The sequence below is a fragment of the Periplaneta americana genome, chromosome 2 (assembly GCF_040183065.1).
Source record: "Periplaneta americana isolate PAMFEO1 chromosome 2, P.americana_PAMFEO1_priV1, whole genome shotgun sequence".
Lineage (NCBI taxonomy): Eukaryota > Metazoa > Arthropoda > Insecta > Blattodea > Blattidae > Periplaneta > Periplaneta americana.
In genome coordinates, this window is record NC_091118.1 from 134984971 (window position 1) to 134998802 (window position 13832).

Below are 13832 nucleotides of genomic sequence, written 5' to 3' on the forward strand. Positions count from 1 at the left end.
TTACCTACTTTATACACTCCAATCTCGTATTCTGATGCGAGATGAGCCATGGTTTATCTTTCCCCAAACCACTCAATTATTTACACTTTTTCTTTTTCGATTCTTAAGACAATGAGTGTTCGTTTGACACCTGTAGAAAATATTTCATATAGAAGTTATACAGTACGACAATTCGAACAATAGACCATACTGTGTAAGGGAAAGGCTTGTAATAACCCTTTCTACAAAAAAATAATGTGCTAATATAATGTGCGGTACTTCATATATTTCTGCAGCAAAAAAGCGAGGGAAAGACAGATGGTTAATCCAGCAATCAGTTAACAGGGTGATGAATAATTGGGATTCTACTGTAAATGGTTCAAGCTTATCAATTCTAGTCTCTACCAGTACAGGACTATCATTCATGAAAACATTGTGCCCAGGTAAATAATATTCTTTTCCTTTCATGGCACTACAATATGACAACTAATCTTTTGCATAACTAGTGAATTATTTATTTAAGCATTTCTTTTGTACTAATGGATCGTACTATACTGTCATTCACCCATATAAAGCCAGTTGTGTAGACCAATTTACTGACAGTGTCATTGTCCAGGGTGCGCCATGAGACTGATCTACGCTACACAAGTGATGAGATGAGACAATGATGGAGGTTTGTTGGGATGCCACAGGGGTACCAGAGCTCCTGAACTAAACCCCTGTGTTACCTGGACTATGGGCTTGCCGAAAACAAATCAGGGGCACACCTGGAATCGAACTTGGGTCCATAGAATTAAAAGGAGGGAATCTTACCTGAATTTCAGAGCACTTATTCAAAATGTCCTTCATTACGTTCTCTACACTCAGCCATGGTAGTCTAGTAGTTAGAGCACTGAACTTATAATTCTGTGGACCCGGGTTCAATCCCCAGTGTACCCCTGATTTATAACTTGTGTTGAGCAAGTCTGTGGTCCAGGTAACAGGGGTTTTCTCTGGGGATCTCCAGTTCCCCTGTGGCATCCCAACAAATCTCCTCCATCATCTCATCTCATTCTTTACAACTGGCTTTATATGACTGAATGACGAACAGTCAAGTACCTGCCACAAGAAGAAGAAGAAGAAGAAGAAGAAGAAGAAGAAGAAGAAGAAGAAACCAATGCTCTACTTGCCAAACAGCAACTTCACAGCTCGATAAGAATGCTGGTGACTTAGGTTTGTTTTAACCCTGACATAGGACTTTGTGGGGTTTCCTTATCAGTTATTGCACTATGCTAATAATATAATTCTGCTGACAATTTACATTGTCAATCTCAGTCAGCTGTCGGAACTGCATTGATAATCATGGTTAGATACATAGTATAGTAACAGATTCAACATGGAACATTTTCCTCACTGAAACATACATACTGAAAAAATCGTATGAGTCGTGTTTACACAAGTTTTGGAAGAACTTTTCAGACACTAACTATCAAAACACTGTGTTATTAAATTATTTAAACGTGTTAGTAAGGGTGAAATAACACGGCTAATGCGCAGTATTAGTCAGGATTAGCTCAAACGAGTGTCCCAGAACTTCATACATTTCTGCAACATGTGTATACCTTAATGGATGGAAAACATACTGAACAACTGCTCTGAAATTCAGGTAAAATTCTCTCCATATCCTTAAATAAATAATTCACTAGTTCCACTAAAGATCACTTGTCAGTCTGTAGTGCCGAAAAATAACAATAACGTTATTCACAATAGCTGGCAATTTGCTTGCCAGACTGTAGTAACAAGAGAGTTGCAGGAGTGCTTGTTTCTTAAGTGACTGAATGAAAAAGAAGGGTGATACTTAGTATTTAACACATACATACAGTATACGTAGGTTTTCTTTTTATAATCATTTAGCCTAAATAAATCTGCTACGAAATTTTGATAAATCACTTCAGAGTAACCTTTGTATAAAAACAAACATGTATTTTCTTCTTTTCCCTGTCCGTCCATTTATTATTGTTAACAGATTACAATAAAAGTACACACATCTGTGAGGTCGTAATTTTTCTCATGACATACGTATGTATATACCAAAGCATCAATCAGAAATGTTCGCATTATTCCTAAATTTTTTGGTAGCAATGAGTATCATCATAATTTATGACACAAAATTAGTACGGCATAATATGACACGAAATTTTACTTTTCTCCTGGAAATAAAAATGTAGAGCCATCAGCTGGATTAGAACCTGCGATAATTGAGTTGACAGCAAGCAAAGGAACACTAGACCACTAAGAACAATAAACTTGTAAATACTTCTGCACATTCAAAGCCATCCAGTGGAAGCGTTTATGCACTAAAAAACTGAGAAAACAGTAAGTAATTATACTTTTTGTAGTAAATTTCAGAAACAAGAAAAGAGAACAGAGTGCAATACACGTACAAATACAGTACTAACTGAAGTCAAAATACACACCAAAATATTACTAAAATAATCATGCAAAACTAACACAACATACATATCATTCAATAGGCATGGATATGCAAAATTGGTACTTGAAGTTATAACAAGAATAAGAATATCCAAAAAAGCAGGGGATAAATGTGGGATATAAATTTACTGTAATATTTTACATTTAGAATGGAGCATACAACAAATGCAATGCCACTTACCAGTCAATGTATATAGAATAACAACAAAGTAACAAGATTTGACTGTCCACGATTAAAAGAAAGGTGAAGACTGGGCGGCATAATCTGTTCCAACCAGACCTCGACAAATTAACGAGAACTCTCGCACAGTCTCTTGCAACTTGCGCTTGTTGGCACGTTCTCTATAACAGAACATACAATGCACGTTACCAATTTATCGTATCAAAACATTTTTTCTATTCATTACTATACAATTTACAAGATAAATTAAAAGAGATATATCTATTTTGTATTATTTTGTATTTGGTAAGAAGTTACTGGTAATGTGCCTTTTGTCAAATGTGAGGATTGTCTTTAACATTATTATTATAATTATTATTATTAAAGAATTTAAACAGAAACACATGGCTGATTAACATACATTTTTTGTATGTCCTTTAAATGGGCAACATAATAGCTAAAAACCTGTTATAAAGACCATTTTCTTTGTATCAATCATTAAAAAATCTTAGTGTAATAAATCTTTATCTATCTGTTCTTAGAACTCCGTAAAATTAAATCCAAAGACTCCAATTTCTTAAATTTCTGAAATGATACTCTCTCGTAATATAAAGGACTTCAACACCACGTACATGTGCTTTGGGTTACCTGCAAGGGACGGTAGTGGATATTAGGAACAACCACTCCTACTGAAAAGTCAGTTACTTTTTAATACAGTACCAGTATACAGACTTTTCTTAAGGGGTTAGGTACAGCTTACAGCAGTAAAATTTTGGAAATATTCAACATTTTTTTCCTCCATTACTATATCTTTTACAATAATGAAAATTAGTATGTGTACAACACTGTCCTCCTGCTATATGAAAAAAAATATTTTTACGATTTAAAAAAAATTATTTACATTTTTTTTTTCAAAATTCAGTTCACTGTGCAGTGATGAAGTGTTTCCCACGTAGCTAAAAAACTATCCATCATTCTCTGGCCTTCTATGCCCAAGGTTGCGGGTTCGATCCCAGGCCACGTCGATGGCATTTAAGTGTCTTAAATGCGACAGGCTCATGTCAGTAGATTTACTGGCATGTAAAAGAACTCCTGCGGGACAAAATTCTGGCACATCTGGCGACGCTGATATAACCTCTGCAGTTGCGAGCGTCGTTAAATAAAACATAACATAACATTCCAACATTCTGTGATGAAATTTTTTGTGTATTTATGCATGTCATATCTACAATATAATGCAAGATCACATCTCTACCTTTGAGAGATTGTCTGATTAAAAAAATGCATTAAAAAATGGTCAAATATCAGTATTTTCTTCTAACACAAAATATAAATAAAAAAATATTTATTAAGGAATGTAGTTGAAAGAGCATGATATGGTAAACAAGAGTTTCAGCAATAAAATAAAAGAGAGAGAACATGAAAAAGTTAACAAGTTTATGAGTTATGAGGGAAACACTTCATCACTGCACAGTGAACTGCCACCATTTTGAATTTTGAAAAAAAGAAAATAATATATATTTTTTTAAATTGTAAAAATATTTTTTTCACATAGCAGAAAGACAGTGTTTTACACATAACAATTTTCATTATTGTACAAGATACAGTAATGGAGGAAAAAAAAAAGTTGAATATTTCCAAAAATTCTACTGCTGTAAGCTGTACCTGACCCCTTAAACATATTTTGTTCAAGACTATGTATACTGTATTTTCCATGTGCGTTGGTTTCATTACAATATATTGTGTGTGTGTGTGGGGGGGGGGGAAGGACATAATCAGCAGCACAGAATGTTACCCTTAAAAATCAATAACATGGATATTAAGGAAGTGTTTTGCTGAGTTTTAGTGAGATGAAAACCTGCAGGAGCTCCTGCATGTGCATATACGTATATATAAAGAGTGATTCACTAAGTTCTCCCCCGGTTTATGGAGGTGGTTCCTCAGGTTATTTGAAACAAAAAATGTAAATAAATTAATGGTATCACATTCATAATTACGGAGTTGGAGTTACAACATATTTTCGAAACGTGTCATAATAAATGGAGTGCTAGATTTAACACCCTTCAATTACTGCATCTGGGGGCAAATGAAAGACTTTGTGTATCAAACATGCGAAGAGTTGCTTCAATGAATTCTAGATGCTGTGGAAATAATAAGGAACAAATATGTGAAGCTTCAAAATGTTACACATGCAGTTCACACCCGTGCAGACCGTTGCTTTGAAATTCTGGGAGGCATTTTCGAAAATGTGATATAAATTCACTCTAAATGAAAGAGACCGATACATAAACAATCAATTGTTTGTATTTTATTTATTTATTTATTTTTTTATTTTTGCATTTTTGTTAGTGAAATCCTGAAATAAAAGTTTTTTTTCTGCTGTTTTCAAATTATCATAACTCCGTAAGTATGAATATGACCCCATTAATTTATTTACACTTTTTGTTCCAAATAACCTCAGGAATCACCTACATAAACCTGGGGAAAACTTCGTGAATCACCCTGTATATGTCTTGAAGTTATGGTTTTAGCTGAAAAAGATACCAAAGTCAAGAATTCTAAATTAAGATATTATATGGGACTCAGTTCACTAACCCCATGAAGAATGCAAAAAGAATGTATCAAATGCTCACGGACTGAAAAAATATACTGTTTGACTGTTTCTACCATCAGCGACCGATATTTACAATAACAAACAAATCCTTTATATTCCTGCTGATAGATTATTTTAAATTGATCGATGATTTTCGAAAAAAATATGAAGCTACTGTTCTCTACACACTAAAGTGATTTATTTATTATTATCATCTTTTAAATATACTTCATGTACCTATAGGCAAATTTGCCAAGTGATGTTGCCAAATGGTCACAAAAGAGAAGTGACGATACAGAAATAAAATCGCGTATAGAACAGGCACGAAACATTTTGGGATCTCTAAATTCACTCTTGTGGGATAAAAAATATTTCCAGAAGAACGAAAATTCATATAGGCAAAACATTGATCGAGACTGTCCTATGCTATGATGATGAAGTATGGACTCTGAATGCTGATGCAACAGAAACTCTTGGCACTGGAAATGGATTATTTAGGAAGAAGTGAAAGGGTGTCACGACTACAATGGATAAGGAAACGAATCTATGCTGAAGAGACAGTAATTGATCGTATAGAGAAAAAGCATCTGACTTGGTTTGGATACCTTATGAGGATGGAACAACAGCAATGGCCTAAAATGAATGTTCCAGTGGATTTCAGATAGCATAAAGTTTATGGAGCAGACTAAAGAGAACAATGTTTGAGGCCATCAAAAGGGCCATGACTGCCAGGAAGATGTTACAGATAGAGAGGTGACGATTAGAAACAGAAAGGTGGCAGCAGCTGGAAAACTCCCATCTTAAATTCCTGGCTATGCCAGTGGCTGCACCTGTATTATGGTTGGGCAGGAAGAACACATACACAATATGAAAAGAATTTGTATAATAATTAACACAAGAATAATAAAATTTCGTTGTACGTCATATGCACAATTAACAGAATTTAAGCTAAATCTTTAGCCGAGTGCTAGTATGTGCTGGTTCGATCCCTGGCTAGGTCGTGATGGAATTTGAACACTTACACTCCACCAAAGCACTCCATGACAACTTTATGAAATACGAATCTTGGAGAACAGTGTAACAAACTTCCATCAGTCATTTCCTGATTCGCCAGAGCTTTCTAAAGCAATGATTTACAATTTAGTGAAGAAATTTCGCACAACTGGATCAGTACTGGCTAAGAAATGAACATGTGTGAAGAGTGTTCCCACTGAGGAGATGTTAGATGAAATTGGCCACTGACAAGAGAGAAGTCCTACAACATTATCTCGCCATGTAGCTCAGCAGGTAGGGGTGTCAGTCTTCAGTGATAAGAGGTACGAAACAATTAAAATTAAAACCTTACAAAATTCGTGTAGTTGAGAGTTTAATGGAACCCGGTTATCAGAGAAAAATTAGGTTTTGCATGTGGTTCTGACAGTCAGTGTATGATGGACTACTTGACCCATCTTAATTTTTTATAGTGACCACCTCAGTGGTTACGTGAACACTCCAAACAATCATTACTAGGACAATGAAAATCCACACCCTTTCACAAATCGCTACATGACATAAATTCGAGCCATTTCAGAGAACAAACTGCGGCGAGTTGCTGGACGTGTCTTCAAATGTGCAGCCTGCCAGATATCACATGAATGTCATTTCGAACATGAGTTGTGAATTCGGTAAGTACATCATTACACAATGATGATGATGATGATAATGATAATAATAATTTGTTTTGTATACATCAATTACAGTCTTTTGTTATTTTTTATATAACTGCAATGCAGTTTGGGACATGAAGGTGAAGAAAATGTATTTTGGGAGTATGCAAGCAAAACACATTGAATACCACTGATCTACGAGTAGACCTCTCAGACACTGTAGATACTTAAGGTACGGTCACACGTCGCTATTTTTGCAGCGCTGCAGTACAAAAAACTGCACAACTCTCGTACTGCGACATGTAGGCAATGGTGCAGCCCGAAAAGTAGTGGCTGCTGAACCTGCTGCCTGCTACTTTTTCATGCTGCGCACAGCTTAAAAGTAGTGATGTGTGAACAGGGTTTTCAGGGTTGCAGCCGTAGCATTTTTGATATAGGTTTTGTTGAAACTTTTGCAGCAGTTGCGATCAGTGTTGCCACCCAAATGTGCCAATGATACTTTTATTGTTTGGATATATTTTAATGTTAGACGTGATGAAAATAAATGATTTGTAACAGTTACTAAATGTACAACCAGTCAGAGTATATTTGCTGATGATATAATTCACTTTTTTAATTTTCCGTAGCGTAGTTTCAAACAGGAGGGTTGCCAACATTGATTACGTGAATATGCTGCTGGTTATCATTTAAGTATATACCGGTAGACGTTTTTTAATAGCTTTATAGTAAAAATAATGCCAATTTCTCAATATTAGTTTGGACAGAAAAGGAAATAATAGATAAGTAAGCTATCGCATAAATTTCATAATCCGAAACTCTAAAGTGAACATAACCACAAAATGTATATTGAAAAGTCAACACGGAACTGCAGCTAGACTGCGGCTGCAAAAGTAGCGCCTTGTGTGAACAGACTTGCAATCTCCAGTTGCAACTTTTGCAGTGCTCAGTTTACGCAGCATGAAGAGTAGCGTGCATTGCGCTACTTTTGGCTTACGTGTGAACATGACACGCAACTTTTGCAGCTGCAGTACAAAAGTTGCGCAGAAAAAGTAACGACGTGTAACTGTACCTTAATGCTACATATGATATAAATTTTAATTGCAATACTGCTTCAGATATATTCGTAAATTTCCCAAGTTCGATTTTTCAGCAAGTCCATGTTGTATAAGTTTGTGTGCAATAATATTATGTATAGAAATATTACCATATCTAAAATCAAGACAATGTTTCCATTCGTAAAATTATACACATTCACTGGCTTACGCCATGCCTTCAGACCCTAATCAGTTCTTACTATTTCCCCACTCTCTGATTCTCCTCTGATATTCCCCTCCTGCAAGAGCCATAAGCTTAGTCTCATACAGTACGGTCACACGATATTACTTTTGCAGTGCAGCAGTAAAAAATGCTTAACAACTCGCATACTGTGAACTTGCAAAGTAACATGTGAACAGGATCCTCAGGGTTGTAGCTGCAGCATAATTTTGTACTGGTTTTGCAAGCAATGCTGCCACACAAATTCATCAATAATACTTTAGTATATTGTCTCTATTTGTGAGTTAGTATATGTACAATGCAGGCAGGATATACATGATACAATTTTTTTTTAGCTTTCTATAGCATACTTTCAAACAGGAAAGATTTCAACAATGTTTACGAAAGCAGTGTCATTGATTATGATTAAAGTGTAAGGGTGTTTTCTGATGGCTTTGTAATAAAAATGTCAACTCTGAATACTAGTTAGGGCGGAAAAATAAATAATAGACATAACTGATCCAAGACAGAGCTTACAGAATTTGCAAATGTTGATTTGCATAACAAAAAATGAAAGGCAGTCAGCTTCAGCAGAAATTGCTAATGCAATGCGAATGTCAGAAGAAATTAAAAATAAATTGCACATCCTTCAGGCCCAATACAGTAAAAGAGTTGTTAAAAATATCTTGCTGACACTCACAAAAGGATCTTATAACATTATTCATCTCCTTCACCATAGTAATTGAAGATCAAACTTCATATTGTTCTCTATTTTTATTCACTTTCTGATCCAGTATCTTCCCCATTTGCAGTTAGAAGTTTTGTTCTCAGCCGATAAGTAAGTAATCTCGTTTGCACTTAAAATTCATTGAGAATCAACACGGAGATGCAAATATGCAGCTAAACTGCAGCTGCAAAAGTTGTGCCTTAAATGTGAACAGGCTCACAAACTTTAATAGCAACTTTTGCAGCTTCTGGGTTATACAGTACAAAAAGCAGAGGGCTGCATGCTACTTTTTGTCTGTGTGTGAACATAATGTACATGTTTTGCAGCTGCAGTAAAAAAAATTACACAACAAAGGTAGTGATATGTGATCATAACTTCAATTATCATAAGTACTAATAATAACCTTTAATCTAACCAAAGCTCCTGTTCAAGTACTATTCCATACATTTTAAACTGTATCCACCACAATAAATAAGCCGAACACTAACTTAAGCTCTAGTGTAATGTACCTCAATGTAACCTATCATAATATACTATTATGAAACAATTTGCAGTGCAATAATATATTTAATATATCATTGCTGTCATAGGAACCCCTTTCTTGATCAAGATATCAAACTATCTGTTATTACAAATTTGATGATTATAGGTTTGTTCCAGCATGGTTCAGCATCGATTCTGAACTGCCTGTTCATGAGCTCAATGTGCGTTCCAACAAGACTTGAACTGATTCAGAACCGGTTCTGAACCCTCAACTTCCTGTTCCAACGTGCTGTGGAACTAATTCAGAACAAGTGAAATTGGTTCTTGATTAAGAGCAGGAACTGGAATTCCATACTGCTCATGCATGTGCAGATGATTTAATCTCAGGTTAAGGTAAAAACCGCTGTTGAAATGCGAGATTGAGTAGGTTAAAATGAAAAAATAGTCGATCATGAGTGATTTGGAAGTTGATATTGATATACTTTATAACAGATTAAACTCAACTCGAAAGATGAATATAATATTAATATAAGAAGAAACTCAGAAGGCCATGAAAGAACAGTTCAAGAAACATTCCAACAGTGTAAAATATCGAACTAGTTCTGAGAATGTACGCAACTGGTGCATGTGTCGAAAGATGTTCGGTATTATAGTCCCGTCGCTCTAATTTCCGGCAGCCAATCGCATTGCAGGTCGGCTACATTTAAACGTGTGCGTCTTGTGATTTGCTGATTCATTTCTTAAGGCTCGATAAATACTTAATATAATCGCCCGCCATTTTAGCTCTTTCGTTGGCGTTCGCAGAAAGCACACGAAGACGTTATTTGCCGCTCAATTATTTGCTGAATTACATTGCGTTTGATTTATTATCATAGGAGCTACGACATGATAATGTTTAATGGTGTGGCAAATAGATTCCTCGTATGGTAGCTCGGGAACATAAAATTGCTTGTTGGAACAAACCTTATATTATTTCTTTATTAATTGTTTTATAATGCTGGTGTACAAAAAAATAGCGCATGGAACACATTTTATAATATTATACAGTTATTGCAGTTGTCAAAATTAGGAAACTCACTTCGCATCCTCCCTGAATATTGACTCATGCTTGGGTATTGGAAAAAACTGCACGAGGTGCAATTGAGTTGCTGGAGTCTGCCTAGCTTCTGCATTAATTTTATGGATCTCAAGTAAATTTCATAGCAATGTCAATACACAGCATTGACACATTCCCCAAAATTGAATGTCACTTTTTTTGATAAAGTAAACTTTGGATCCAAAAGTTGACAAGAGTATTTTCGACTCAGCCTTTAACAAGAAATAATGCCGTGATGCTCCTTGCACGAATTACGAGCCAGTCTGTCTTTTCTGTGTATTATCACTAGAAGTATCTTGTCTAGACTCGTCTAGTCTATTAGTAATTTTCCAGATAAGGAAAGATTCTATATCAAACAGTGTTTCACAATTGAGAACTGAATATGGTAAATAACAAAAGTGCAAAAAATTATAATTTCTCTTTCTTTGCATCATGATAGTATGTGTCATGCTTTATAACCTGGTAAACGTGAAAAGTGCCAGAGAATGTGGTTCAGTATAATGTCTGTCCAAAGGTTTTGTTAATGATGAATGTATCTGTGTTTTAACCCAGGGAATGCTAAAGTGTCTCTGCTAGACATGACACCAGTTTACTTGAAACTGGCAGCTGACTTATTCTTATTTTACTGTGTGAATAGTGACTGGTATCGAGATTAAACACAGCTACTGCTTTCTTTATTGACATTTTTAATGTTATTTTCAAGTGTCCTCTATTTATTTCCAAAATGAATTATTTGTATGTTTCTTTCTTCTGATATAACATTTTGTTTCAATCTCTGCACATAATAAGATCTTAATCTTTCAAGATGGTATAAAATAAATTGTCTACGTGACTTAGAAATTAAACCTGCAAGAAGAGTTCAGTTTCTACAGAAAACAATAGATCTAGACTAGAAAGTCAGTAAAGATCTCCATAAATAATAAAGTGATATGTAAAAAAGCTGGGATGGTCCAGGAAAAGAAATCTGCAAATATGAATCAATAAAGAGAAACCTTTTAGATATTCTAATGGTAATAACCATCCACACCAGGAATGCAGAACTCAAAAAGGAGAGAATGGGGAAGTAGGGCAACATAACTGTTCTCACGTCACAACATATATACTAACAATGTTTCTTTCATGTCAACAAACTAGTGGTGGATTTAGATAATCTGCTAATCACTGCCCATGAACAGAATCACATAGGAAATAGTATATTACAATAGGTACAAGATTGGGAAGTGCTATTTACATAATCGAAACATGTATTCATTCATTCATTCATTCATTCATTCATTCATTCATTCATTCATTCATTCATTCAGTGTTCTGGCCAAGGGCAAGTCTTTCACTGAAAACTCAGCTTTCTCCAGTCTTTCTTGTACAACATTTTTTTTGCACGATCATATTTTTAAAATTGCAAATACAATATATTTTGCATTGAAAATTTAGAGCAATAATATTACAAAGCCTTCGCAAAACTGCACTGTAATGGTAACTAAGTAAGAATAAGTGCACTATAATGTTATGAAGAATGGTTTCCCTAGCAACAAATCTCTGTGTGGTAATTCTAACTTTCAACAATAGCTGTAATACAACAAAAAACACGATCGTGCAAAAAAGTATTTTCATCAAAATATAACAACAGTAGTCACTCACTTTCACATTTAACTAATCGTACCTGTAGTAATATTTTAATAATATCATTGAAAGAAAAAATATACTCTTAACATGCAAAATTTACACATAATTTTGTAATTAAACTAAATACGAAAACTTGAATTTAATAGTATTAGAAAGACTTCAATTTGAGGGAGTTGGAATATGATGCTAAGGACTGGATTAATCTTGCTCAGGATAGGGACCGAATCTTGCTCAGGATAGGGACCGATGGGAGGCTTATGTGAAAGTGGCAATGTACCTCCGGGTTTCTTAAAGGTCATTTGTAGGTAACACTTCAAACAAAACTAATATCTGATCAATACACATATAATTTTTGACTTAGCAAAGATTTTAAGTGTTCTACCAAGCAGATTCACTGTAATTTACTTACATGCAGTTTTAATTACACCGTGCATTATATTGTTGCAATCTTTTGTTACCTATCAATTTGGTAATATTGGCTCCATTGAAGTTGTGAATAGTCGAAGCAGGGAAATTAAATGAGAATCTGGTAATTTAGAGCAACCATCGCTTTTAATACAACAAAGTTCACTTTCGAAAATGTTTGCTTACAAATGTACAGTGAACCAAATGTTGCAGTGTATGTGCTGTGAATGACTGCAGCTCAGGAAAATTCTCTTTTGGTAAACAGCTATATAAATTCAATCCTGCTTTACCTGATATCACATATTTGTAAATTAAACATCTCTGCTATTCATCTTCTATTGTAACTTAAATGGAACTTGTCTAAAATAAAAATAAAAAGGATCGGAGAAGACTTGCACTTCCTTTCATAATAATGTGAAGTCAGAAAATTTAATTTCAAACTTCTATTTTGGAGTCTTAATGAATTTTTTGTAGGTGTTGAATGGACTGAGAATATATAATGATCCAAAACATGGGAAGTTGACAGTTCTCTTTTTTCGAGTCCTTTAATCAATAATTTTTACAGAACTGTATTAACCATTCTCATTAGTAATGTTAGCTCTTATATTCCTTGAAAAGTTATTTAACGTTTTTAACCATTTTTTTTTCAATTCAAGCTTCATTATGCATATCTAACTTTAATATGTATATATTTTTTTATTTAGGATTTTCTACAATGCTGTAGTTTTCCTCAACCAAACAAACTTGTAAACCATAAAATATCACAGTTCATTTAATTTTTTTCCTACACTGTTCTCTATCAAAACGCATCTGCATCTTGTAATTCTTTCAGTCTCATGCACCGCCTTGCTCCTTCCACCCAATTTTCAATTGGTCTTCCTTTCCTATTCCTTCTTTCTGGTTCTCATCACATCACTTCCTTTGGTATTCCTCCATCTTCCATTCTCATTATCTTCCCATAGTTCTTTACCGTTTATAATTTCTACTATATCTGTTTCTACATTCATTATCTCCTTTATTAGTGTATTCCTTATCTTTTCCCTCCTTGACTTTCTAACTTCTCTTCTCCAAAAGTCCATTTCAGTGACTCTTAATTTTCCTTCTTGTACCCTATTTACTGTCCCAGTCTTCACTCCGTACAGCATTGCATTCTTAACAGCATTTTGTAGGAATATCTTTGTATTGGATAGCTAGCATGAAGCCAACAGTTTGTCCGAATATGTTACCTTCCTTCAGCCAGAGATGTGAAGCATTTTTATCTCTTTCTTCTTAATACAATGCATGTGAGTACTCACTAGGAATTTCTTTTTGTTTCCAATAATCTATTTGGCTCTGTGTGGTGATTTCATTTATGTTGTATTTATATTATTATTATTATTATTTAATTATTACAT

General features: G+C 34.6%; 1 protein-coding gene across 3 annotated transcripts in view; it reads right to left on the minus strand.

Moving 5' to 3' along the window:
- cdm (importin-13-like protein cdm) overlaps positions 1-13832 on the minus strand; it is an 81742-nt gene that overhangs the window by 36414 nt on the left and 31496 nt on the right. The window contains exon 18 of one of the 3 annotated variants that reach the window (XM_069818459.1): positions 2633-2793. The exons of the other annotated variants lie outside the window; for them this stretch is intronic. Within the exon in view, the coding sequence (XP_069674560.1) occupies positions 2685-2793 (109 nt within the window). The 3' untranslated portion in view covers positions 2633-2684. The remainder of the gene's footprint in view (positions 1-2632; positions 2794-13832) is intronic. 3 annotated transcript variants of the gene reach the window in all.